The sequence below is a fragment of the Aotus nancymaae genome, unplaced genomic scaffold, assembly GCF_030222135.1.
Source record: "Aotus nancymaae isolate 86718 unplaced genomic scaffold, 86718_ANA_hifiasm-v0.15.2.pri h1tg000011l, whole genome shotgun sequence".
NCBI lineage: Eukaryota > Metazoa > Chordata > Mammalia > Primates > Aotidae > Aotus > Aotus nancymaae.
This window is the reverse complement of record NW_026988422.1, coordinates 42852964-42879710: the sequence shown is the minus strand read 5'-3', so window position 1 is coordinate 42879710 and position 26747 is coordinate 42852964. Positions and strand designations below refer to the sequence as shown.

General features: G+C 49.6%; 1 protein-coding gene and 1 long non-coding RNA gene across 3 annotated transcripts in view; one reads left to right on the top strand and one right to left on the bottom strand.

Annotated features, from left to right (window-relative positions):
• The window catches only part of PLA2G4E (phospholipase A2 group IVE), a 67057-nt gene extending 51555 nt beyond the window's left edge, over nucleotides 1–15502 (top strand). For both annotated transcript variants that reach the window (XM_012462424.2, XM_064374477.1), the window contains exons 11-20: nucleotides 1815–1950; nucleotides 3510–3646; nucleotides 5997–6219; nucleotides 8835–8949; nucleotides 9498–9635; nucleotides 10941–11048; nucleotides 11572–11775; nucleotides 12960–13126; nucleotides 14552–14735; nucleotides 15193–15502. In XM_012462424.2, the coding sequence (XP_012317847.2) occupies nucleotides 1815–1950; nucleotides 3510–3646; nucleotides 5997–6219; nucleotides 8835–8949; nucleotides 9498–9635; nucleotides 10941–11048; nucleotides 11572–11775; nucleotides 12960–13126; nucleotides 14552–14735; nucleotides 15193–15413 (1633 nt within the window). In that variant the 3' untranslated portion in view covers nucleotides 15414–15502. The remainder of the gene's footprint in view (nucleotides 1–1814; nucleotides 1951–3509; nucleotides 3647–5996; nucleotides 6220–8834; nucleotides 8950–9497; nucleotides 9636–10940; nucleotides 11049–11571; nucleotides 11776–12959; nucleotides 13127–14551; nucleotides 14736–15192) is intronic.
• LOC135274174 (uncharacterized) lies at nucleotides 11–26672 on the bottom strand. Its single transcript, XR_010341959.1, has 4 exons — nucleotides 26440–26672; nucleotides 25495–25650; nucleotides 17723–17874; nucleotides 11–1935 (listed from the first exon to the last, which is right to left on the bottom strand). It is a non-coding gene; the product is annotated as an uncharacterized LOC135274174 (long non-coding RNA).
• Nucleotides 26673–26747: the final 75 nt, after the last annotated feature.

Below are 26747 nucleotides of genomic sequence, written 5' to 3'. Positions count from 1 at the left end.
GTTCTGAAGTTTTTATTTTATTTTATTTTGAGACGGAGTCTCGCTGTCGCCCAGGCTGGAGTGCGGCGTGTACAATGTCGACTCACTGCAACCTCTGCCTCCCAGGTTAAGCGATTTTCCTGCCTCAGAGGCCTTCCTAGTAGCTGGGATTACAGGTGCACACTACCACGCCTGGCTAATTTTTGTATTTTCAGTAGTGATGGGGTTTCACCATATGGGCCAGGCTGGTCTCAAACTCCTGACCTCAAGTGATCCACCCACCTCGGCCTCCCAAATCCCAAAGTGCTAGGATTACAGGCGTGAGTCACCACCCACCACCAAGGTCCTGAAAATGTATTTCCATGTTTTTTTCTAAGACTTGTATAGTTTTAGCTCTCACATTTAGGTCTGTGATCAATTTTTAGTTAATTTATCTATACAGTGTGAAAGAGGGGCTCCACCTCATTCTTTGCATTGTGAATATCCAGTTGTCTCAGCACCATCTGCTGAAAACAACATTGTTTTCAGAAATCTTGATTGTCAGAAATCAAGTGGCCAGGGTTTCTGTTTACACTTTGATGAGCTATTTGCCCTTGGACAAGTCCTTTGCCCTCACTGAGTCTCCGTTTTCCTCATCTGTACATTGGGAGCATAACAAGGATCCTGTGCATCACTGAGTTGCCCTGAGGATCCAGCGAGGCAGCACATGCGAAGTACTCAGTGATCCACCTGGCAAGTGGGACGCTCAGCAAACGTCAACTAATGTTATTGTTATTATCGTTGTACTATTATTCATTCCCTGTTGAGGCCAAAGAAAGAATTATTTTCTAGCAGCCATATCTGCAGCCCTGTGCTAGACAGAGAGGAGACATGATGGAAATCTCCCAGGCCCTGCCTTCAAGGAGATGTGGCTTTATTAGTGAGCCCAGGCTCAGTCGGAAATGGTCAAGGTCTATCTATCTGCAGCCACTGGGGAGCTGGGCCTCGGAGGATGCACAGGCTGGAGGTGGGCAAAGGGAGAACACTTCTGGTGAAGGCAGGGGCCTGTGCCAAGGCCTGGAAATGGGACTGCTTCCGGGGGCTCTGAGACCTGACCCAGAAGCTCCGAGGGTAGTTTGCGGTGAGCTTGGAAAGGTTAAGCAGGGTCTTGGATGCCAGGCCAAGAGCCTTGGGACAGGGACGTGATTTTAAAAAAAAAGGGGGCAAGCATTGGGCATGTCACAGGCTTCTGTCCCACCTGCCTGCAGACCTGTGAGCTGACACAGTGAGATCAGGGATGGGATGGTTTTGTCAGCTGCACACACACACACAGGATAATCATTATTCTAGGAGCAGGAAGAGCTCATTGAAGAATGTGAGCTCCATAGGAACAGGGAGTTTGTTTATCTAGCACAGAAGAGTCCATACTGTGGGAGCTTGTTCAGAGGAATCTGGCAAAATGATCTCAGGGCCTCTTGTCACCATGCCTGGCCCTGGGCTAGAGAAGCCCCCTGGGGAAGGCTTTCTGGACTTTCCAGATCTGGCCGAGGAGACAGAGGACTCAAAGCGTCCCTAACGCAGTGCCAGCAGTTATCTTTTGTTGAGTACCAGCTCATACTGTGCCTGCCAAGGCTTTGGGGGCTTTGCATTTGTTATCTCTTTTAAGTGCTGAAGACAGTACTGAAAGTTCAGCATGATTCACCCCACTTTACAGATGAGAAAGTGGAGACCCTAGGTCACAGAAGTGACCCATGGCAGAGCTAGGTTTTGGGCCTAGGTCCAATGGACCCCAAAGTTGTGTCTATTCTGGGGAGGTAGAGGCTGCAAGCCCACTACAGGGTCCTCTCTCCCTCCAGTCCTGAGACACTGGATGTGCGGCTGGGCTTCAGCCTGTGCTCAGAAGAGCTGGAGTTTCTGCAGAAGCGGAAGGTGGTGGTGGCCAAGGCCCTGAAGCAGGTGCTGCAGCTGGAGGAGGACCTACAGGAGGACGAGGTGGGTAATCAGGGGTGGCCAGCCTGGGCCCAGCTGGTCCTTCCAGCACCACACCCTGCCAGCCAACCCAGGCCCTGCCCTGCCCCAGGTGCCACCTCCATGGATGCTCTTACTGCTAAGGTTCAGGCAGGTGACAGCTGTGCTGGAAGTGACTCTGTTTTCTATTCACAAAGGAAGGGGAGAGCCCCAGTGGCTCCTCCCCAGCACTGAGAGCTCCTGCGGTGGCTAAAGTGGCCTTACCTAGGGACAAAATGCCCTCCTCATCCCCACCAAGAAAACATTTTAAGCTGTACCACCTCCTGCACCCCACACCTCCACCCAAAAGGCCTTAGGTCCTTCTTTCCCCAGTTATCTCTCCTCTCAGATCTGCACAGGTAGACATGCTCCCAGCGGTAACAGTGCTAGGAAGCTGGAGAGAAGCAGCTTGCACCCCTAGGGCCTGTCCCTTCCCTCCACAGGAGCAGACGATGGTGCCTCTGCCAGAGCCCTCTGTTGCCTCCCTTGCATGGACCAAGGCCCACACTCCCCTGGGCAGAAGGCAAGCCCTCCAAGTGCCTGCCTTCTGAGGCCGACCCTAGGTGAGGACAGAGGCCTGGTGCATGCCCGAGGAGGACTTGTGATAGGGCTTTAGCCAATGGAAGGCTCTTACAGCCCCCACTCAAATGAAACACATAGAGTAAGTCGTGACAAAGAGCCCTTTCCTCCCTCCCCCTTTTTTGGCGGGGGGACAGCTTCTTGCTCTGTTACCCAGGCTGGAGTGCAGTGGCACCATCACAGCTCACAGCAGCCTCCACCTCCCAGGCTCAAACAATCCTCCTACCTTAGCCTCCCAAGTAGCTGGGACTCCAGGAACGAGCCACCATGCCTGGCAAATTTTTCCATTATTTTTGTAGAGATGGGGTTTCCCCATGTTGCCCAGGCTGGTCTTGAACTCCTGGACTTAAGCAATCTGCCCACCTCAGCCTCCATAAATGCTGGGATTACAAATGTGAGCCACTGTGCCTGGCCCTATCTTTAGGGAAACATTCCAGGGGCCTCTAAACCTCCGTCAACCCAGAGCTGGCAACCGTGCTCCTTCCTACTTCACCAGCCCATTGACTCTTGGCATTACCAGCACAGTACCTACTGAGCAGGTGCCATGTGCCAGCCTAGTGCCTCACACCAGATCCAGCTACAGAAGATGTTGGTTTGTCCCATTGAGGGATTGCACATTAGTAGGGTTCTTGAACAAGCTGCCCACCCCCCTTGGACCCCAGTTTTTTCATCTGTTAACTGAGAGCTGGAGTAACAGTGCTAAGAACTCTGCTAGACACAGCTTTCTGTGGTTTACCAAGCCTGTGTTAGGCTGCAGAGTCCTTCGCTGACACCGGAGCTGAGGTCTATTTCTAGACCCACTGCTCTGTGGAAAGGCAGGCATCAGGTAACTCAACGCCGCACCCCTGTCCTCTGTAGCCAGCTCTGCTTCCTCCATTGTTCTTTCGAAGCTGCTGTCATTTTAAGTCTTCTCCCCAGTCTTGGCTCTGGAGCCTTCCCCAAACACCTGCCTCTGTGTCCCCCAGGTGCCGCTGATAGCCATCATGGCCACTGGGGGTGGAACAAGATCCATGACCTCCATGTATGGCCACCTGCTGGGGCTGCAGAAGCTGAACCTCCTGGACTGTGCCAGCTACATCACTGGCCTGTCGGGGGCGACCTGGTAAGGACACTCGAGTCACTGTCTGCGGAGCCCAGAGCAAGCCACAACAGGCTGGCCTTGGGTCTCAGGCGAAGCTCCTCCCACCTCCCATCCCAAGATAAAGTGACTCCTGAAGCCCAGGGAGCTCCCCATGTGCAGCGGTGTGGCCTTGGGCACCCAGCTTGACTCCTGGAAGTCTCAGTTTCTGTGTCTGCACAGTGGGGATAACAATAGCTCTGACCTCACGCGGTGGCTGTAAGAGACTCTCCCACTAAGTATGCCAGAAACACCTTATGCACTGGCCTTTCCTGGTGTTACTGTTTCCCTGGGGCTGTGGCATGGACTCGGGAACATGACCCCATGCTGCTGGGGACATGCAATGGGCAGGGCCCTGTGGCTGAGCTCCCTCCTGCCCACCCTCTGCTGGTGGGCACTGCCAGATGCTGAGCACTGGGCTTTCCCATGGGAAGCCAGGGTGAGGTCAGCTTACCCACAGAAAGCACGGTGTCTGCGGTCCACTGTACTTTTAGGAGCCCACAAAAATAGGTTAATTTCTTTTAAAATCAGAATCATTTCATTAACCAACTTAAAGGTTGAAGAAAATCTTTTAATAAATAATGTGAATATATTTGTCTTCATACAACATAGTCATTAAATAAAAATTTTAATATTTTTTATGTGGCCAGGTATGGTGGCTCATGCCTGTAATCCCAGCACTTTGGGAAGCAGAGGCAGAAGGATCGCTTGAGGCCAGGAGTTCAAGACCAGGCTGGGCCACATAGGGAGGTCCTATCTCTAAAAAAACAAAAATAAAAAATAAATAAATATTTTTTGTGGGGCCCATCAAAATTCTCCTGTGGCCCTGGGTCAAGGTGGCCTGTTAGGCATATCAAGCAGGACCATGACTGTCTGTGACTGGTGGGCCTGTGAACCCCGAGGTCCCTTGCTGTGCCTTGTACACTGGAGCAGCCCTGGGTAGCCCCCACGTGAGCAAGTGGATGTGAATGGGCCTGGGGAATCCAAGGGCTCCTGTGCCGCACGCATCCCCCGGGGGCAGAGGCATCAGCCCAGATGGGACAGAAGAGGCCGTTTGCCTCTTGCCAGCTTCCTACGGCTCATCTTGTTTCTTCCTCACAAAAAAACTATGAGGGAGGCGCTGTCTTTTTTCAGCTGGAGAAACAAAGCAATTTGCCAGGGACACTCAGCTAATAAAGCAGTGGAGTGGAATCTGAACCCATTCCCGGGCCCACGTCCTTAACCTCCACGCCACATGGCTGCCCCAGGTAGTAGGTTAAGAAGGTAACTTGCTTATGGCAGGTTGAGGGGCTCCTGCATCCTCCTGGGCTACTGTGGGGTAGACAGGAAACAGGAGGAACTCAGGCGGAGCTGGCGTGGGATGGGTGTGGTCCCCTGGCCTGGGGCAAGCACAAGCCGTATTCTTTTAAAAACTCATTTGCAATGGTTTCTGGAAGCTCTTTTAGAGTATAAAATTAATGGGTGAAGCTTATGGAGAGCAGGGTGCTTGAAAAATCTCCTGACTACCTCCCACCTTCCCAAAAACAAGTTCTGTGAGGGAGGAGGCTCCTGTTTCTATAATTGCACAGCCGCAGACTAGCTCCCCTGCCAGGGTGGTAGTTCTCGGGCGCAGAATGAAACGAACCCTTTCCTGTCCTGACATAGAAAAGCTGGATCCAGGCCAAGGAGAGGCAGACGGAGGCCAGACCCAGAGCTAGCAGGATCACCTCTTTGTTTTGCTCCCCCAACAGCCAACCTGTAAGTTAAAAAGAGAAAGGGAAATAAATCTTCAGCCAACATCAGAATTATGGGAATTCACGTGGCAGAGTAGAAAGTACCCAGGATCTGAAATCAGCCAAGCCTGGGTTTAAATGTCAGTTCCAGCATTTATTTTGTGCCATCCACTGTTCTAACCACTAGACATCGCTTTAGCGCATGTAATCGTCACCAGAACTCTATGAAGTAGGTACAATTATTGTAATTCTCCCCATGCCACAGACAGGAGAACTGAAGGGAACAGTGATTAAGGAGCTTGCCCAAGATCACACAGCTAGTGAGGGTCAGACCCTCATTTGATCCCGAAAGATCTGGATTCAGAAGCTTCATCTTAACCGCTGTTGTTTCTGGCACACAGTGGGCATTGGAGAACTGGTACCACTTTTGATTATGAGTAATAGTGTTCACCTTCCCTGCTCCTAGCCACCTGCCAGGCCTCTGCCTCACTCCTCCTCCTCCAGCTTCCCCTCCTGGCAGGTTAGGGCTCCCAATGGCCTGCCTGCCTTCCCTCCTGCCCAGGTCCAGGACTGATGAGACAGGGGCTGGGGCAGCCCTATCAGCCGTGCCTGTCCCTCCCCAGGACCATGGCTACCTTATACCGTGACCCTGACTGGTCCTCCAAAAACCTGGAGCCTGCTATCTTCGAGGCGCGGAGACACGTGGTAAAGGACAAGCTACCCTACCTGTTTCCAGACCAGCTCGGCAAATTCCAGGAGGAGCTACAGCAGCGCAGCCAGGAAGGCTACAAGGTCACCTTCACAGACTTCTGGGGCCTGTTGATAGAGGCCTGCCTGGGGGACGAGGTAGGTGCTCAGCTTCTCCCGGGCCCCACCCTGCCCTGGCTGATGTCCGGCTCTCTTTCTTCCTCAGGGAAGTCAGGACTTCCATTGCGCACAGGGAGTTAGGTTAGACCTGTGGATGTATCCTTGGGCTGGAAGACCCATAAGGTGTCGGAATGTACGACAGAGGGAGGTGGTGGGATTGTCTCCCGTGTACCCTTTAGAGGACGGCTGAGACCCTCATGTTGGAGGCAACCCTGCCGAGAGGTAGCATGTCCTCTGAGAGCCATGCCAAGACACCTGTGAGGGAAACACGGGGAGGAGCCGGGAAAGACTGGAGAGCAAGACACTGTGAAGCGAGGCTGACCCTAGGAGTGGGGAGAGGAAGAAAGGTCGGGTGGAAGCATTCCAGACCGCGGTGTGTTGTGCGAGGCCCTTGCAGGGTTCTCCAGCTGCAGCTGGCTGTCACGGGAGTCCTGCATCCCCCAGAACGGGCCAGCCTCGGTAACCCTGCCACACTCAGTCACAGGAAGTGCAGCCTCAGCACAGACTCAGCTGTGGATTTCAGAACACAGCAGCTGGGATCCTTAGTCAATAACACTCTGTAGTTGGAGGTCTGTAGGACTTGTTCTCACAACCACCAATGGGCCCAATGAGGTTCCTTCCTATTCTGAGATGCAGTGATCTGACTACTGTGTGCCCAAGAAGAGGAGCGGCCTGTGTAGGGTGGCTGCTGCTGTGAGAGCTGTGACCCAACACAGGCTGGTCCTCTTCCGGGACACACGGCAGAGCAGAGGGATCCCCAAGGAGTGTTGTGATTCTGGACCTCAGGGCAGGCTCAGCTGACATCCGTGCCCTTTAGGCTGCACAAGCCAAGATGAACCAACTTTGGCTGCTGCTTGGCCCCAAAGCAGAGCTTCCTACCTAACCTCTGCCAGGCCCGTGGTTCTCTGCTCCACTCCAAAGGTGTCTGAGGAGTTCAGAATTCAAATCAGGACTTGCCAGAAAATTATTGCAGCAAATTATTTGTTATAATAGTACGTCCCATCTTCCAGAAAGCCAGACAGTTTGAGCACCTGAGAACGACCTGATCCTCATCTTCAATCTTCCCTCATTCCTTAAATTAAATAACCAAGTACCTCCTGTGTGCCAGGAACTGCACTGGCAAATGGGGATTCAGAAAGGAATCAGATATGGCTTCCAGCCCCAGGCACTCACCACTCCTGATGGATCCCACCCACTCTGCCCCTGTGGCAGCCCACCACCTAGCCTGTCCTCCCTCCTGATGAAGCGGAGCAGGCAGAGGCCAAGGGCGTCAGCTTTGGGATTCAGGCAGGACGGGGTTGAAATCCAGGCCCCGCTCTTTACTATTCCTTAAGTGGAGATTGCATCAATAAGTGCCAGTTAACATTTTCAACAATATCGTAACAATCGTGAGCGCTACATATGATGAGGAGGAGCACTGAGTCTTCCGATATCAGGAGTCTCGGCATTCTGGGGGTTTGGTGGGAAGGAGCTGGGTTCTCAGGAAAGCAAGGGCAGGGTTGATGTTGGGAGGCCTCTGCTCTTACGCTCTGCCCACAACAGGAGCCCCTTGCCCTTGGGTCCCCTAGACAGTGAGTGTGGACTGGCTCTTCCCTGAGCCTGCAACTTTATTTCCAGGACTGTCTGCTCTGTGATGCCCAGATCTCTGGGCCCAGTTATGACCCTGTTTGCTTTCAAAGGATACCCACATGTCATTGGGCATATACATGCATTTGCCATCCCACATGGGTTCTGTAGCCTTTGTACACTTGGGTGACAAGGGTTGGTCACCCAGAAGTCAGCTGGTTGGGCTGGGGTCAGAGCCTGGCCCTCTAAGACCTTGATTCTGCGTTATCTGCAGTGGCTGATTCACTTTGGGAGGTCGCCTGTGGCCCGGGCTGATCTGCAAGGCTCCCCACTCTGGGGATTAGAGGGACCTCAGCCAGCATCTAGTGCTCAAGTCCTAAGTCTTTTGTTAAAAAAAGGAAGGAAGGAAGGAAGGGGAGGGAAGGGGAGGGGAGGGGAGGGAGGAGGAGGGGAGGGGGGAGGAGAAGAGAGGGGAAGGGAAGAGGGAGGAGGGAGGGAGGAGGGAGGGAGGAGGGAGGGAGGAGGGAGGGAGGGAGGAGGGAAGGAAGGAGGGAGGGAGGAAGGGAAACTTTTTTTCCCCTCAACTTTTTACCCCTCAATTGAGGGAGCTCAACATGCCAAACTGATTAAAAAAAAAAAAAAAAAAACTGGAGCTGCTAAAAATGGAGCTGCTCCAATTCTAGCAGAGGGAAGACGATGGGGCAGAAGAGGGGCAGTGCCAGCCTCTCCCACCCCTTCCTTTTTATCTGCTGGCCCCTGAGACCAAGACCCTGAGGGACTGTCCTAAACTTCGGATCCAGTCCCAGGTCCCGGCCCCTGTCTGGTGGCGGACAGCCCGAGGAGGTGGTGTGCATGCCACGGGTGCCTTTTAAGAGTGCTTTGGCTGGTGTCTGCTGGGGTCTATACAGCAGCCTGGTGAGCTCAGGAGCCAGGAGCCAGCTGCAGGGGTCCAGATTGTCCCCTCATTCTGCACTGCCTCCCCAGCCCCTGGGCTGTTACTTCTCTTTAACCATTCCATTTCCCCACAGAGAAATGAATACAAACTGTCAGATCAGCGTGCTGCTTTGAGCTGCGGCCAGAACCCCCTGCCCATCTACCTCACCATCAATGTCAAGGATGATGTAAGCAACCAGGACTTCAGAGGTAACACTAGTGGCTGGTGATTTGTAAGTAGGGGGTCCCTTCTTGGTGGGCAGAGGCACCCAGCACCTCCAGGCTCCCCAATCCCACCCATCTTTGCCAACCTACATTCAGATTGTGCCCATGGCCTGAGAAATCACCTTTGCTATCCCAGTCTGCCCTGCTGCATGGGTGAGGCTGGCAGGTGCCATTTGCAGCTTCCCTGGGCATGTGTTTGATGGGACTGGGGTAGAGAAAGGTCATGAAAGGAAGATATTTCTAAGCTGCCCAGAGGGAGAGACTCAAGAGACCTGCTTCAGGGTCACTCTTTGTCCCGTTCAACAGTCTCTGAGGTGCAAATGAACAGTCCCGTCCCCGTTGCAAAGTTGAGCCTCGCCATGCCAGCGGAAGCTGGCCAAGGGTGCCCCCATGTGTCCTTTGGGGGAACTGTGGCCTCCCAGTCCCTGGCTCCTCAAGGCCCAGGAACCAGTACCTGCAGGCAGCAGGGGGCTGGGTTGTGTGGACGGCTCCTGGCCTGAGACTGACCCCCTGTCCTGCTGCTTCATGTGCAGAGTGGTTCGAGTTCTCCCCCTACGAGGTGGGCCTGCAGAAGTATGGGGCCTTCATCCCCTCTGAGCTCTTCGGCTCCAAGTTCTTCATGGGGCGGCTGATGAAGAGGATCCCAGAGTCTCGAATCTGCTACATGCTAGGTGACTGCCTTGGAACTGGCGGAATGACAGGGGGCTGCTGCCCCAGCACTGGGCTGCCCTGGGTTGGCCCCTGAGCATGTGACACTCGGGACACTTACCAGCATCGCCTCATCCTAGGAGAGGCTTCTGAGCCAGCCCCAGATGGGCTCCAGGACTGGCCTGACCTCCCTGCTGCCCTTTCAGCCCAGGACATGACAAGGGCCCCCAGGTCACTGGGGACCGGAGGGGGCTGGTCTCCAGCAGTCTCCCTGTGGTCTGTTCAGCACCACACGGGGAATAGCAGACTCAGGCAGAAACTTCTTTAGCTCCCACCCACTTCCCCTCTGGCTTCAGGCAGCAGGTGCCTGCTTCCAGGGGCCAACCCAGCCCTAGGACCTAGTGGCCAGGGAGACCACAGGGTAAGGGGCAGGGTCACCAGGGAAGCCTGGCCCAGCCTCCCACCCTAAGCACCTTGGTCCTTCAGGAGCCAGGCCCACTGGATGCAGGGCCCACTTGAGTTCTTCCCTTCGGAGTCTTCACTGCGGCCGTCAAAGGGCTGCTTCAGAAACAGACCCACACTCACAGCCTCGACGTGCCGTTATTTAAATTAGTTGTCTGTGCCCTCCCCTCTGTCTATCCCAAACCAACACATCCCAGAGATCCAATTCAGTCTCGTCTCTTCTGTGAAGCTGCCCCAGAAGCCCCCAGCCCACAGCGGCCTCTCCTTCCCCTGAACACCTCTGCCGCTGGGCATGTGGTTTAGAAAACTGTGGTCAAAGCACTCGGGTTTGTATTCTGGCTTCTCACTCACTAGCTGTGTAAAGGTGGCCAAATTGCCTCACCTCTCAGAGCCTAGGTTTTTACATTAGTTAATCAGGCTTAAGAGTAAAACCTACCTTGTAGAGGATCCAAATGGGTCAACGTCTAATGTCTTACATTTAAAAATCATAATAACAAATAGCATTTACATTTACTGAGTGTTCACCATGTGCCAGGTGCTGCCCTAGATGCTTTACGTGTATTCACTGACGGCGGCTGGACTTGAACTCAAAGCCTGTACTTGCCAGCATTAAATCCCTGCTGGGGCTGTGCCTTAAATACCTTTACAACGATATCTCCCAGCACCGAGGGGAGGGAAGAGAAGAGCTGAGGGCTGAGACCCTCAGACACTGTGTTGAGCAGCACGGGGAGGGGAGAGGGAGGTGGAAGTCTGTCCCACCTGCGGAGCAGCCTGGCTTGGAGGGGTCAGGGGAGAAATCAAAGTCAGTGTCTGCGGGGCCTGGGGGCTGCGGGGTGGAGCTGCTCACGCTGGCCCTGGCTCCCCAGGCTTGTGGAGCAGCATCTTCTCCCTGAACCTGCTGGATGCCTGGAACCTATCACACACCTCGGAGGAGTTTTTCCACAGATGGACAAGGGAGAAGGTGCACGACATCGGTGGGTGAACCCCGGCTTTCCCTCATGGTTGGGTGATGGGGGGCAGGGTGTGGATCACAAACCGAGGACCAGGCCACCTGCCACATGTTTCCGCATCATCCCCTACGGCCCAAGACACGAGAAGGCAGCTGGGGCTACAGTGTCTTCCCTGACTGGAGGGGAGGTGACTGGAGGTGAGTTTTGCCTGTGCCAAGGCCCGGCAGCAAGGCTCCCAGCACCCAGGAGAGGTGAGAAGGGTAGATCTATGGCAGTTACAGGGCACCCTTTGAAACTCCCTGTCCTCTCTGGGATCATTGTTACATGTCTCCATCCCTCTCCCTGTCTACTCCCTCCCCGCTTACCCCATGTCTCTCACCTGGGTCCTCCTAACCCAGTGCCAGGGCCTTGAGAGCCCCGCAAGGAAGGTATGAGCTGCTTTTACAGTGCTCACCCCTGGGTGCCAGGCAACCTTGTGGGGCTTTGTGTGGGCAATCTGCGGACCCCAGCTCTCATGACCTGCCCCTCCTCCCTCCTTCCCCTGCAGAAGACGAGCCGATCCTGCCTGAAATCCCCAAATGTGATGCTAACATCTTGGAGACCACGGTAGTAATCCCGGGGTCGTGGCTCTCCAATACTTTCCGAGAAATCCTCACCTACCGGTCCTTTGGGTCTGAGTTTCACAACTTCCTGTCTGGGCTGCAGCTGCACACCAACTACCTCCAGAATGGCCAGTTCTCCATGTGGAAAGGTAACCCCACCTGGCTGCTCCTCAAGGCCTGCCTCCATATGGAGGAGAAAGATGTGGCCGTTAAGGCTGCCATGGAGAAAAAATAAGAAAACTTCTCTGGCCGTGTTCACTGGGCCAGGTGGCCCTCTCCCCATGGTGTGTTCCACATTTGGTGGTGTCATCTTGAACACTGTGCAGGTCTGGCAGGAGGGAGTGGTGTGGGTACTTAACTCACTGCATCTGTGCAGCAGCTCTATATAGAATCCGTACAACAGGCCCAGCAGGTAGAAGCTGGCCCCGTGTTACAAATGCGGAAACAGGTGGTCTTATTTTCTGCAGTTGTGTTCTGGGGGTGCCCTTTAATGTGAGCGGTGCTGGGCATTGTGGCTCATACCTGTAATCCCAGCAGTTTGAGAGGCTGGGGCTGGAGAATCTCTTGAGTCCAGGAGTTTGAGACCAGCCTGGGCAATATGGTAAGACCCCATCTCTAAAAAAAATTGTTTTCATTAGCTGGGCATGGTGATGAGCACCTGTAGTCCCAGCTACCTGGGGGGCTGAGATAGAAGATCATTTGAGCCCAGGAGGTCAAGGCCGCAATGAGCCATGATCACGCCACTGCACTCCAGCCTGGGCAATAGAGCAAGACCCTGTCTCAAAAAAAAAAAAAAAAAATTATAATGTGTGTGTTGCCCCCTTGGAACTGGGCAGGGATGGCCCAGCTCAGGAACCCCCAAGTGGTAAGCAGCAGAGCCAGACCTGAAACTGGTCCTGCAGCACCATCTCAGTGCTGCTGCCTCCGCTGCTGGGACTCTAAGGGATTGACTTTCACCTTCTTTGGTATTTTAATTGGCCATGGTCTGCAAATGGCTGCTTGAGCCGAGCCTAGCCTGCTAAGCCTCATCCTCACCAACTGGGGCCAATTGTACACTGGCTCAGGGCCCAGGGTTTACCCTATTTACAGGCTGTCTTAAGCCCCTCATTCCCCTCAAATGTGAATATCCCATAGAAGACCAGCTAAAAGCCCGAGATAATGCTGTTCTTCCTCAGTCCACCCAGAGGGGCACTGGAGCTCACTGGGCATCCTGGTCAGGCTGAGGTGAAGGATGCTACAGTCAGGGCGCTCTGTCCCCACAGGTGCCTCTGTCCATTGGCTGAGGTCAGTCAGGGCACCGGGTGTGTCAGTAACCAGAAGGCTTGGCTTTCAGACACAGTTCTGGATGGTTTCCCGAACCAGCTGACCGAGTCCGCGAACCACCTGTGCCTGCTGGACACAGCGTTCTTTGTCAACTCCAGCTACCCGCCCCTCCTTAGGCCAGAGCGAAAAGTCGACCTCATCATCCACCTCAACTACTGTGCCGGGTCCCAGACAAAGGCAAGTGCACAGCCTCCATCCTGAGCGTGGGCTGCAGTCTCTCCTGAGACAGGTCCTGCAGTCAGTGGCTTCCCTCACTGTGAATTGGGAAGAGACACACTCTCAACAACCCCAAGACAGCATCAGAGAAAGCCAAGCAGCCGTCATGATGGGAAGTCAGACACCCAGACCTCGCAGGCAGTCAGCTGGCTCTCACACGCCATGGGGCTGGGGTTGACTTAGCCAGTTCACATTTTACTCTTGACTTGGAGCATTTGCCATATATGGCAATTCTTCAGCTACAAAAAACAGGTTTTTAAAAATAACCTTAACAGAGCCCATTCCATTCAAGAGCTTGTAATAACCTATTTTCAAAATGATCGCACTTTCCCTTCCCCCAGGGTATATAACCCTCCATGAATTACACTCAAGAATCAGGACCAGGGTTTTTTGTTTTGTTTTGTTTATGTTTTGTTTTGTTTTGTTTTGTTTTTGAGACGGAGTCTCATTCTGTCACCCAGGCTGGAGTGCAGTGGTGTGATCTCAGCTCACTGCAACCTCCGCCTCCCAGGTTCAAGCAATTCTCCTGCCTCAGCCTCCCAAGTAGCTGGGACTACAGGCGCGTGCCACCATGCCCAGCTAACTTTTGTATTTTTTAGTAGAGACGGGGTTTCACCATGTTGGCCAGGATGGTAGAGGTTTTTGTTTTTTATTTACTTTGGAAAGTTCTGTTTTGGTACAGTCCTACCCTGAAGCCGGGGGAAGGGAAGTGTAGGCAGACCAACCGGGCAACAGTGATAGCAATCTACGTTTGTACATGGGTAACAATGCACTTTCATATTTGCCATCTCGTTTGGCCCTTACACCAGCTCTTGGAGGGAGATGGCACAACTGTTATCTTTCTCGTGTTGTGGATGAGAACACCAAGGCACAGAGAGATTTGCTTAAGATCACACAGCTAGTGAGCAGAGGAACAAGGGGCAGAACTGAGGGGTTCTGACACGCTAAGGCCAGGACTGTTCCTCCAGCATCATGCTTTAGAGACGCCCTTGCAGAGTCCTTTCTAGCCCTGTGCTACCGTCAGTTCCAAAGCCTATGTACATCCCACAGGGGCCTGGCCAGCTCTGGCTGTGCGTGGCCTGGCTCCAGTCGCCCTTGCGGGCCACCTACCACATCCACCCAGCTCTGTGTTTGGGTGGGAACACCGTCGAAAGGGCTTCTGTCCATGATACTCGGGGAAGGAGCTGGCAGCTGGTGGCGCATCAACCTATTGCCTCAGGCCTTTTGCCTTGACCTGGCTTTAGTCTCAAAATATCACAAACCAGCAAAGCAGTCTGGGAGCTGAGTTGTTAGCTGCAGAGATCAGGAAGCTGGGGCTAAGAACTCTGTGTTTCTTACACACTCCCACTCCTCCTAATGCTCAAACACACCCTCTTGCCATTCCAGCCCCTGAAACAAACGTGTGAGTACTGCAGCGTGCAGAACATCCCCTTCCCCAAATTCGAGCTGCCAGATGATAATGAAGACCTCAAGGAATGTTACCTGATGGAGAACCCCCAGGAGCCCGATGCCCCCATCGTGACTTTCTTCCCACTCATCAATGACACTTTCCAAAAATACAAGGCACCAGGTGAGCTGCCTCTGCGCCCAGTTCCCAGCACCCGCTGCGCTTGGCCTGGGAGCTGCCATTAGACCTGCAGCATCTGCTAAGATCACTAAATGGGGACACCTGGCTCAGCTCCAGCCTGATCCCACCTTGGCTTCCACAAAGAAGAAAAGAGCCCCTCCCATTCCCTCACCCCCATGGGCTGGGAATGTCATCCCCTATTCTTTCAACTTTCTACATTTTCTGACATTTGGCCGTGTGCCCAGTACTGTGCATGGGGCTAGGACAATCCTCCAATGGGCAAGCTGTACTCCGCCCTGAGGAGCGTGCGTGTGCGTGTGTGAGGGTACATGTGTACATATTTTCATGCTGGTGTGTATGTCCATGAATGCAGGTTGGTGGGCCTTGGGGATAGATGTGGAAACAAGTCATTCCAACCTAACGTGGCAGAATCTATAACAAGTCCTCCTGCTGCCCCCAGGTGTAGAGCGAAGCCCTGAGGAGCTGGAGCACGGCCAGGTGGATATTTATGGTCCCAAAACTCCCTATGCCACCAAGGAGCTGACATACACGGAGGCCACCTTCGACAAGCTGGTGAAACTCTCCGAGTACAACATCCTGAATAATAAGGACACGCTCCTCCAGGCCCTGCGGCTCGCGGTGGAGAAGAAGAAGGGGCTGAAGGGCCGGTGTGCCTCCTAGGCCCCAGGGAGCCTCCCCTGCCCCGTGTCAGCTTCTACTGCCAGAGGCACAGGACCCGTCAAGGCCAACCGGGCTACTACGAAGCCAGCTCTGCTCTCTGACAACGGGTTGCGAGCAGGTTGTCCTGGGCTTTCTAATGAAAAATAAAAATTTTTTTAAAGTTGAGAAAGTCAGAGAGAGAGAGAGAGAGCAGCCCTGTTGGGGTTTTATACCCACTGGAATTTCTTTAAGTGCTTCCCTGTAGAGAAGGCTGTCTCATAGCCACAGGCTCTCACACATTTGTGGAGAGGAAAAGCATGGGAAAGAGGCTGTGCCCCTAGAAACCTCGACTCAGAGGTGGAGCCCAGGGCTGGCAGCCCTCCTCTCTCTGCCCTCCACTTTGTGTGGCAGGCCTAGAGAAATGCACAGGAGGACCTGAGAGGCACTATGCATTACTCTGAAAAACATTTTAAAATTTAAGGCAATTCCAGTCTCATGATTTTTTTTTAGATGGAGTCTTGCTCTGTCGCCAGGCTGAAGTGCAATGGTGTGATCTCAGCTCACTGCAACCTCCACCTCCCTGGTTCAAGCAATTCTCCTGCCTCAGCCTCCCAAGTAGTTGGGATTACAAGCACCTCCACTACGCCCAGCTAATTTTTTGTATTTTTAGTAGAGATGGGGTTTCGCCATGTGGGCCAGGCTGGTCTCAAACTCCTGACCTCAAATGATCCACCTGCCTCAGCCTCCCAAAGTGCTGGGATTACAGGTGTGAGCCACTGAGCCCGGCCCTAGTCTCGTTTTCATAGGCAAATATAGTTTGTGATTTTTATTTTTATGAATCTGGGTATTAATGGCAAGCATGAAGCTAGAAGATCTAGATGGAGCCCTAGAGACAAGCCAGTCTTTGCCACAACAAAGCCAAATAGGTGGCTGGTTTCAGAGGCTCTCTGCAGCTACTCAGAGCTCCACAGCTGGTCATCCATATGATCATGACCAGGCAGTCATGCCTAAGCATCCAGCTCCAAATAAATGTCATGCAAAGCCCAAGTCTACAGCCCAGGTTCACCAAATGAGGATCTGGGATGGAGTTCAGCAAGGTCAGGCAGGCTGCAGGTAAATGAAGTCAGGTGGCAGGCGGACGACACACCCAGCGCCCCCACTCCAGCTGTCGGTGCTCATGGAAGATCCTGCTCCAAAAGCATTGCTCAGCATCTTACCGCCCTATCTCTCTGGCTGCCAGATGGGATTACTTATTTCTAAATGTGATTCCTCTTATCTGTCTTGTCATCATTGTGGCCAGTGCATTCCAACTCTTGGAGAGTCACCCAGAGAGACTGAAACTAGGAAGAATTAATCAAAAAATACTGGGTTAGCCCTCAGAGGAAGAACCCCATCCTTGAAGATTGCTTCCTAACGAATCTCTGGGAAAACTCTGGGACACAGAGAAGCCCAAAGTCAACGGGTCTCCTTTCAGGATGGAAACATAATTAACCGGAGCCATTGACAGGCCCAGGCTGATAGAGATGAAAGCAAAAAGGCAGGAAGACATGAGGTCTACAGGAAACCCAGCAACCCTGGAAGGCAGAGTCCCGTTTCTGGGCCACCTTGCTGCCTAAGCAGTCTTTGGGTTGTGAAGAAACCAGTGGTGACAGGTACCAAAAGTTTAGAAAAATCGGCCTCCAATTTACATCCTTGCTACTCAAAGTGCAGTGGGGAACTGGTTAGACATGCAGAATCTCAGGCCTCAGCCCAGCTATACTAAATTAGAAGCTGCATTTTCAGGAGATTCCCACACCCTCGTGGGAATCTCCCACACCCTCTGTGATTCTTATGCATATTAAAGTTTAAGAGGCATGGATTTATGCCACTTCCTCCCATAAGCTTGGAACAGATGAATCACTGCTCCCTTGAGCCACTGATAAACTGAGGTCTGGACCGGCAAAACTGGCCGCCACCCAGGTAATGCTAACCTGGGACACCAGCCCTCCCTCCACCAGAGCAACTGGCTGCCTCCACTTTGACATCTTTTCTTTTTGACTGCAACAGACTCTCCTTCAAGTATCAAAGAGTGAGCCGAGCAACAGACAGGACTTGTTTATTGTAAAGCAAAGGCAGCCATGCCTTGGATTCATCAAAATTTGTTAAATGAGGTTCATAAAAATCATCATATTATTCGCGCATGGAATAAAATAGCCACGCAGGTGAATGCTGCTGACTCATCTGCTTTGATATCTGATGCTGCAAAATACGCACAACCCTGCCCTCATCCCTCCAGGCTTCCTCCTCACCACTCCTGGGAGAGTGAGTACGCTGTTTCCATCCCATCCCACCTCTCCTCAAGCAGCGTTATTTCCTACTGCAAGGCTCTCTTCTTGTGGTGAGGTGCTCCTCTGCTTTCAGGAAGCCATGTCATCAACTAGTGGTGCACCAGCTGGGACAGATCCATGCTGTTCCAAGCTCGGATATATTTCAGGAAACATTGCTTGAGAGGAAGCAGAGGCAATTAACACCAACAAAGCACCTACTCTGTGTACAGCAAGCTGTAAACAGTCTCCGCTTTCCAGGAACTTACATTTTGGTTTTGGGGAAAACCATGAAAAGATTGTTATGCATACATGAGAAGTTAAATGATGAGTTAGCTGTGGAAATGACAAAAGTGTCATCGGCTCTGACAGAACAAGCACACGGTTTCCTGCAGCAGGAACTCCCAGTTCCCATTCTCTGCCTATGATGAAGATGATGAAGATGATGAAGATGATGAAATTGACAAAATAAATGAAACTCCTCCCTCCTTGTCTCCACCCTTTCTTCCCAAAAGGGCAATCAGCACCCCACCCACTCCCACACACCAGTTACCCTGTCCCCACTTTCTCCCCAAGGTCACCAATGGTCTCCTCACTGCCAGATGCACTGAGCCAAAGCCACCAGTCCTGTACAGGCCTTATCTGACTTGATTATTCTCAGTGTTTGCACCGCAGACCACTCCTTCCTTCTGGAAACCCCCCCTTCCCAGGACTTCCTTGCCAACAGCAGTTCAATTCAGCTTGCAAATAACTATTGCCTGCCCATTACATGCCAATCACTGTTGTAGGCACTGGGACCATACGAAGAATTAACAGTTGATCCCAAACTTCTCCGAGGTTCCTTGTGGTCCCATGTGGGAGGCCCACGGGTAAAACAGAGCCCTTGCGATAGAAAGAGAAAGCTGCGTGTTAGCTGTGTCCAGAAGAGGCATAGGAAAGGTTCCCAACCCAGCCACAGAGGGGAAGGGGTCAGATTCACAGAACACCTTCTGTCTCAGGTTGCTTCCCCTGGAAAGGTGGGAGCCCCTCCTCTGGCCTCTCCTTCAACTGCTGCCATTCCTCAAGGTTCCTTAGTTCTTTTCTCTTCTCACTCTATACTCCGCTTAAGCAACCTCATCTATACCCAGGACTTCAATGACTGCTTCTAATTTGAAAATCCTTAACCTTTTAGCTTTAGCCAAGCCAATCTCCTGAGTGCTAAACCTATGAATTCCAATTCTGTGCCTATTAGCCATAATACCTAAAGATCTAAAATTACAGTGGTTGAAACAAGAGAAAAAGTTATTTCTCTACTTCTAGAGACCCAAGATTCTTTCTGCTCTCTTCTGTCATCCGCAAGATTACCTCCTGGTCCATTATTGCTGCTGGAGCACCACGCATTATGTCTACATTCCAGGCAGCAGGGAAGATAAAGTAATTTGCTTTCTTGCTGACTATCAAGTGACCAAACTAGTATTGGACTGCCTATTTCTGGACTTCTACTCTGTGAAAGAGAATTAAACTTTTATCTTCAGATAATAAGAATTACCAACTAACTGTTCCAGTTATCTACTGCTGAGCATCAAAAGCCCTCAATGTATAATGGCATTAAAAAACCACCCCTTTATTATGCTCACAGATTCTGTGTGTCAGGCATTTGGAAAGGTCACAACTGCTCCATGTTTGGGGCCACAGCTCAGATGATCTGAACTGCTGGGGAGGACTCAAATGGGAACAACCTGGGCTGAAGGGCCCATGCCAAAGGACTCTCTCACTCATGTGTCTTGTGCCTGGGCTGGGAAGTCTGAGAAAGATGAAAGGCAGTCCCAGCTAGGAGCGTCAATCAGAGCACCTTGGTGACCCCAGCATGATGGACTCAGGATGGTCAGTCTTCTTAAATGGTACTCAGGATTCCAAGAGTGTCTGTTACAGTGGCAGCAGCATGGCCCATTATTACTTAGCCTCAGAAGTTACATAGCTCCACTTCTGTGGAAATCTATTGATAGAAATAGTCACAAGCCAGTGCAGATTCAAGGGGAGGGGACAATGAACCCACCTCTGGATGGAGGACATGACAAGAAATGTGTAGCCATATTTAAAATTCCAGATACAAAATTTGAACCATTAATATTGACCTTCCCCCTTGTCCACTATGCAAATGTCACAGTTTAGGTTCTGTTGTGGCAGACTCCATTTCTGGTAACAGACTGACTATTCTAATTAGGAATTGCTTTTTATTTCTGAAAAATGGTGGCTTAAACACACTCATGTAAAAGACATCCACAGGAAGGCAGTCCAGGGCACTTCTACAACTCATCAGGGACCCTGCTTCTTCTGGCCCTTTGCTTTATCCACCCTTGTGTGGTCCTTGGCTTCGTGGTCCAGGATGAGCCCTGGAGCTCCAGCTGTCACACCCATAATCCAGGTCACCAGAAGGAAGAAGGAGAAAAATGATTGAACTCCTTCTTAAGGGACTTCCTGGAAGTCTCACACATCCTGCAGCTAACATATCACCATTCAGAACTTGGTCTCATCACCATACTTAACTGTGGGGAGGTTGGAAATTTTTGTTTTTTACGTGGGTGGCAATGCACCCACCTAAAACTCAGAGGTCTGCTGTGAAAGAAGGACAATTTATAGGCAACTAGCCATCTTCCTGCAAGTACCTCCTAGCCATCTGCACCTGTGTGTCCTATAAGCCCCTCCCCTGGGTGGTGGCAGTGACCTGGGTGAGTGGCAACAGAGACAGGCCATGCCACCACCTCTGGTCTCAGCACGAGCCTCCCAGGCCTTTGACCACTCTGCAGTCCAGTTTTCAGAGTAAAACGCTGGACTTGATCACCATTTAAAGCCAACCACTGAACGTGATCTAGAGCAAATCTTGTGACCATCAAATTATCAAGATTAAAAAAAAGTCCCACATAACAAAGGGAGTCCTGAGTCTGATTACCGATTTCTGAACGACTAAGGGTACTCTCTTGTAGAAGTGCCTGTGATAGGATTTAACCTGAAAAACAACTGGGTTCAGATGAAAGGGTGACTACAATTGGGACTGTTTTGTGTAAAGAAAGAAAAGCAAAAAGAGGAGCATGATTTGCAAACAGATGCAACATGACTATGGCAGGGAGAATCCGCCACTCTTCTGCTTCACTGAGGACAGAGCAAGAACAAGAAAGCTGCCACTGCCCCATGAATACACACAGCTACTATGTGTCCCCACAAACAATAAAATAGGCTGAGCAAGGTGGCTCACGCCTGTAATCTCAGCACTTTGGGAGGCCAAGGTGGGCAGATCATGAGGTTGAGAGATTGAGACCATCATGGCCAACATGGTGAAACCCTGTCTCTACTAAAAATACAAAAAAAGTTAGCTGGGCATGGTGGTGCACCTGTAGTCCCAGCTACTCGGGAGGCTGAGGCAGGAGAATTGCTTGAACCCGGGAGGTAGAGGTTGCAGTGAACCAAGATGGTACCACTGCACTCGAGCCTGGCAGAGCAAGACTCTGTCTCAAAAAAAAATGAAAATATAAAAGAAAGCTGCTGCTGCCCCATAAATATTCACATCTATTATGTGCCCACAAAAATAATAAATCAGAAAGCTGCAGCTGCATGAAGGCAAGAAGGCAAGCAGGGAGCAAAGCAAGATGGGCCAGTGCCGTGTCTGGCCAGATGCTTTCAGGACTTTCTCTTTTTTTTTTTTCAGATTAAAGACAGTACTTTTTTTTTCTTCCTAAAATTTTTTTCTGCTTTTATAACAGGAACATGATTATTGCATAAAATTTGAAAAATGCTACAACTTATAAAGAGGAAATTAAGATCACTTACCATCCTAAAGCTCAGACATCATTATTATTTGGGGGTTTATCCTTCCCACCTTTTTCTTGGATACTTTAAACATTTTTAAACAAAAGTACAAAAATCCTGTACATTCACTTTTAAAAAGTGTGGTAAAAAATACCCACACAATTTACCATTTTAATAATCTTAAGTCTATAGTTCAGTAGTGTTAGGCATGTTCTCATTGCTGTGCAACAGATCTCTATCATTTTTCATTTTGCAAAACTAAAACTCTACGCATATTGAACAACTCCCCAGGCTCCCTCCCTCCAGCCCCTGATAACCACCATTCTACTTCCCATTTCTATGAATTTGACTGCTTTAGAAGCCTCATCTGAGATTTGGCTGTTTGTGACTGGCTTATTTCACTTAGCATAATGTCCTCAAGGTTCATCTATGTTCCAGGGTGTAGCATGTACCAGAATTTTCTTCCATTTTAAGGATGAATACTATTCCTCTGTGTGTGTGTGTGTGTGTGTGTGTGTGTATGTGTGTGTATGTGTTACATTTCAATTATCCATTAATGGACAGTGGCTTGCTTCCACCTCTTGGCTATAATGAATGATGCTGCTGTGAACCTGGGTGGGCAAATAACTCTTTGAGATCCTGCTTTTAATTATTTTAGATCTATACCCAAATTGGGGATTGGTAAATCATATGGTAGGGTTTTTTTTTTTTTTTTTTTTTTTTTTTGAGACAGTCTCACTCTGTCACCCAGGCTGGAGTGCAGTGGCATGATCTCGGCTTAGTACAACCTCCGCCTCCCAGGTTCAGGTGATCCTCACATCTCAGCCTCCCGAGTAGCTAGGATTACAGGTGTCCGCCACCACACCCAGCTAAGTTTTGTATTTTTGGTAGAGATGGGGTTTTGCTATGTTGGCCAGGCTGGTCTCCAACTCCTGACCTCAAGGGATCCGCCTGCCTTGGCCTCCCAAAGTGCTGGGATTACAGGCATGAGCCACTGCACCTGGGCAGAACCTCCATGCTGTTTTCCATAGCAGCTGCAGGTACATTCACTTTTGTAACCTAGCCTTTTTCCACTTAAAAATATATTTTGAGCATTTTTGCACATCATTAATATTCTTCTCATTTGATACAGTTTTCAGTAACCACATAGGAATCCATAATTAGCTTATCTAATCCTCCATGATGATAGACAGCTCCATGCTGACAAACATCCTCTTAGATAAAAGTTTACATTCATTGTTTCCTCAGTATAAATATCCTCAGGATAAATTTCCTCAAGATAACAATTCCTGAATCAAAAAGCATGACCATATTTTACAACTAATCAAGGTATAATCAACATACCATCAACTGCACATATTTAAAGTGCATTTATCCCTGAGTCCAGTACCCCTGGGGATACCAAAACCATGGATGCTTAAGTTCCTTATATAAAATGGTATTGTATTTGCATGCAGCCTAAGCACATCCTCCATATACTTTTTTTAAACTTAAAACACCATCCATCATGAACCCATATACTTTAAGTCATATCTAGATTACTTACTATACAATGTAGATGATATGAAAATAGTTGTTATATTGCTTAGGGAATAACCAAAAGGAAAAAAGGTCTGTATATGTTCAGTATGGATGCAACCATCATTTTTTTCCCCACATATCTTCCATCTGTGGTTGGTCACATCCATGGATACAGAACACACAGATATGGAGGATCCACCGTACATAATTTGATGAGTTTTTATGTATGCATACAACGGTGAAACCATCACCACAGTCAAGATAGTGAATAAACTCTTCAGCCCCAAAAGTTTTCTAGTGCCCTTTGCAATCCTTCCTTCTGCTTCTCCCCTGCTGAGTCATGTGGTAAGTGTAGGTTCTACTCTTTAAGAAACTGCCACACTTTTGCAAAGTGGTTGTACCATTTTACATTCTGACCAACCATGTATGAGAGTTCCAGCTGCTCCACATCCTCATCAATGATTGGCATGATCAGTCTTCCTAATTTTAGACATTCTAGTAGGTATGTAGTAGTATCTTGCTGTGGTTTTAATTTGCATTTTCCTAACAGCCAACAATGTTGAACGTCTTTTCATGTGCTTATTTACCCTCCGTACATCTTCTTTTGTAAAATACATTTAGATCTTTTTTCCATTTTTTAAAATTGGAGATTTTGCTAGTAAGTTTTAAGACTTTTTTAATATTCTGGATACAAGCCCTTTATCAGATATGTGATTTGCAAATATATTATCTGCCTTGTCTTTTCATTCTCCTCACAGTACTTTCAAATGTCAGAAGTTCTCAATTTTGATGAAGTCCAATTTACCAACTTTTTTTTTCTTTTATGGATTGTGCTTTTGGTGTCATCTAACCCAAGGTCACAAAAATTTTCTCCCATGTTTTCTTCTAGAAGTTTTATAATCTTAAGTTTTACATTTAGCTCTACATTTATATTAGTTTTATATCTAGTTCCATTTTGAGTTAATTTAATGAGGTGTCAATTTAGGTTAGGTTTATTGACTGTAATGATGTTCAGTTGGTGCAGAATGTTGATAGTGGGGGAGGTTGGGAGTGATGGCAGGAGGAACTCTCTGTACTTTATGCTCCATTTTGCTGTGAACCTAAAACTGATCTGAAATTCACAAGTCCTTATCACATTCACTCTCAGTGTTGTACATTCTGTGGGTTTTGACAAGTATATAATGACATGTATCCATCATTATAGTACCATACAAAGTAGAGCCACTGCCATAAAAATCCTCTGTTCTCTGCCTATTCACTCCTTCCCTCTCCCTAACACCTAGACACCACCAACCTTTTTACTGCCTCCATAATTTTGCCTTCTCCAGAATGTCATAAAGATGAAATCGTACAGTATATAGCCTTTTCAAATTGGCTTCACTTAGTAATATGTGTTTAAGTTTCCTCTGTGTCTTTTTATGGCTTGATAGCTCATTTCTTTTTTCTTTTTTTCTTTTTTTTTGAGACGGAGTCTTGCTCTGTCGCCCAGGCTGGAGTGCAGTGGCACAATCTTGGCTCACTGCAACCTCTGCCTCCCCGGTTCAGTCGATTCTCCTGTAGCTGGGACTACAGGTGGGTGCCACCACACCTGGCTAATTTTTGTATTTTTAGTAGAGATGGGAGTTTTACCATATTGGTCCGGCTGGTCTTGAACTCCTGACCTTGTGATCCACCCACCTCGGCCTCCCAAAGTGTTAGGATTAGGCATGAGCCACCTCGCCCAGCCCACTCATTTCTTTTTAGTGCTGAATAATATTCCATTGCTTGGATGTACCACACATTACCCATTCACATACTGAGGGACACGTTAGTTGCTTCCAATTTTTGGTACCTATGAATAAAGCCACTATAAACATCCATGTGCAGGTTTTCGTGTGGACACAAATTTTCAACTCATTTGGGTAAATACCAAGGAGCTGATTTCTGCATCATATGGTAAGATTGTATTTACATTGGTTTGCTTTCATGTATTTTTAAAAAATTACATTGAAGATTTTACTTTGGTTGTCAAATATGTCAGCCTTTTCTTTCATAATTTCTGTCCTTTGTGTTAATTAAAAAGTTTTTCCACCCCAAAACTGTATAAATCTCTTCTACTTTCTTCTAGTAGTACACTGGTTTCATTTTATTTTTCCATTTCAAACTTTGTTTTATTTTGACACAGGGCAGATGTCTAACTTTATTTTTCCTTGACTTTCTTTTCACTTCCCTAATTACATACAATTCCCTCCAACTATGTGACCCACACGACAACTCCAAAGGAGTTTCCATTTTGCTCATAAGAAAGCTAGGACAGAGAGGTAACTCATCACATTTAAAGTTACATAGCCATTCATTTTCATAGTCTAGCTTCAAACCCAGATCTTTTGATGCCAAGTCCTGTTCTCTTTCCAACACAGCCTTGGTACTTAAAGTATGGTCCATGGATAGGTAGCAATGGCAATACTCAAGAGCCTGTTAGAAATGTAGAGTCATGGGCCCCATCCTTTACCTACTGAATCAGAATCTGCATTTCTGTCAGGTTGCAGAAGTACTGCAATGTGTACTGTTTCCCCAGATTTAGGGCACATCAGAGTCACCTAGGGCATCTGTTCAGCTCTAGTCTCCTCAATATTTTAAAACTCACTAGGTCTGGACTGAGGACCAGAAATCTGCATTTTAATAAGCATCCCAGGTCATAAATCCATATATGCAGGTGGCCCCATGGATCACATTCGAGAAATGCTCTGAAACAACTGAGAAATATTCCTAAGCTATAACTGAGGACACCAAAGGTGATTATGTCCCCCAATCTCATCTTAGATAAGTGAGTGTCCTTTTAACCTAGAAAAGAAACAGCTAGACTGGGCGCGGTGGCTCGGGCTGTAATCCCAGCACTTTGGGAGGCCGAGGCAGGTGGATCACCCGAGGTCAGGAGTTCAAGACCAGCCTGGCCAACATGGAAAAACCCCATCTCTACTAAAATACAAAAAGTAGCCGGGTGTCGTTGGGGGCGCCTGTAGTCCCAGCTACTAGGGAGACTGAAGCAGGAGAATCGCCTGAACTCGGGAGGCAGAGGTTGCAGTGAGCCGAGATCGCCCCACTGCACTCCAGCCCGGGCGACAGTGCGAGACTCCGTCTCAAAAAGAAAACAAAAAAAGAAACAGCTAGGCGGTGACAATAACTCAAATGTCAATATGTGGAAATAAGATTGTAATAATGAGAGTAACGACTAAACTTTCGGCTTTACAGAAAATCAAATAAAGAAAACTAAGGGGAAAAGATCTTTAGTTGATCCAGAATTTAGTTAGGGCAATGTGGAGAAGTAGGAGAAACAGCTATTCAAATAGATTCCAGTCCACTTCCCCTTCTTAAGATTGTGTCAATTATGCCGGTGAGCCTGGGTCTCTTGGCCTGTAAAATGGAGTCATAACGACCCGCCCCGGGAAGACAGAACCTGCCTGTCCACTTTCTGAACTTTTCATCTCGTTTCTACGTCCCGAGGCCTGAATGAGTAAAACATTCCAGGAGATGGAGCATTCTCCGGAGGCTCGCTTTGGGCAGCTCAGATTTACCCGGAAGCCGATGCCACCTGGCCAGAGGTGGGGCCCCGGCGACCAGAAGGGGGCCCTGGACATGACCGGTCAGCGCCACCCTGCCCGGGAGACGCCCTCTCCCGTCCCAGTCCTCTAGACTGACCCGTCATCAATAATTCATTAAGAACCTCCTTTCCATTGGCTGACGCTTCCACCCTTCGCTGGCAGAGGTC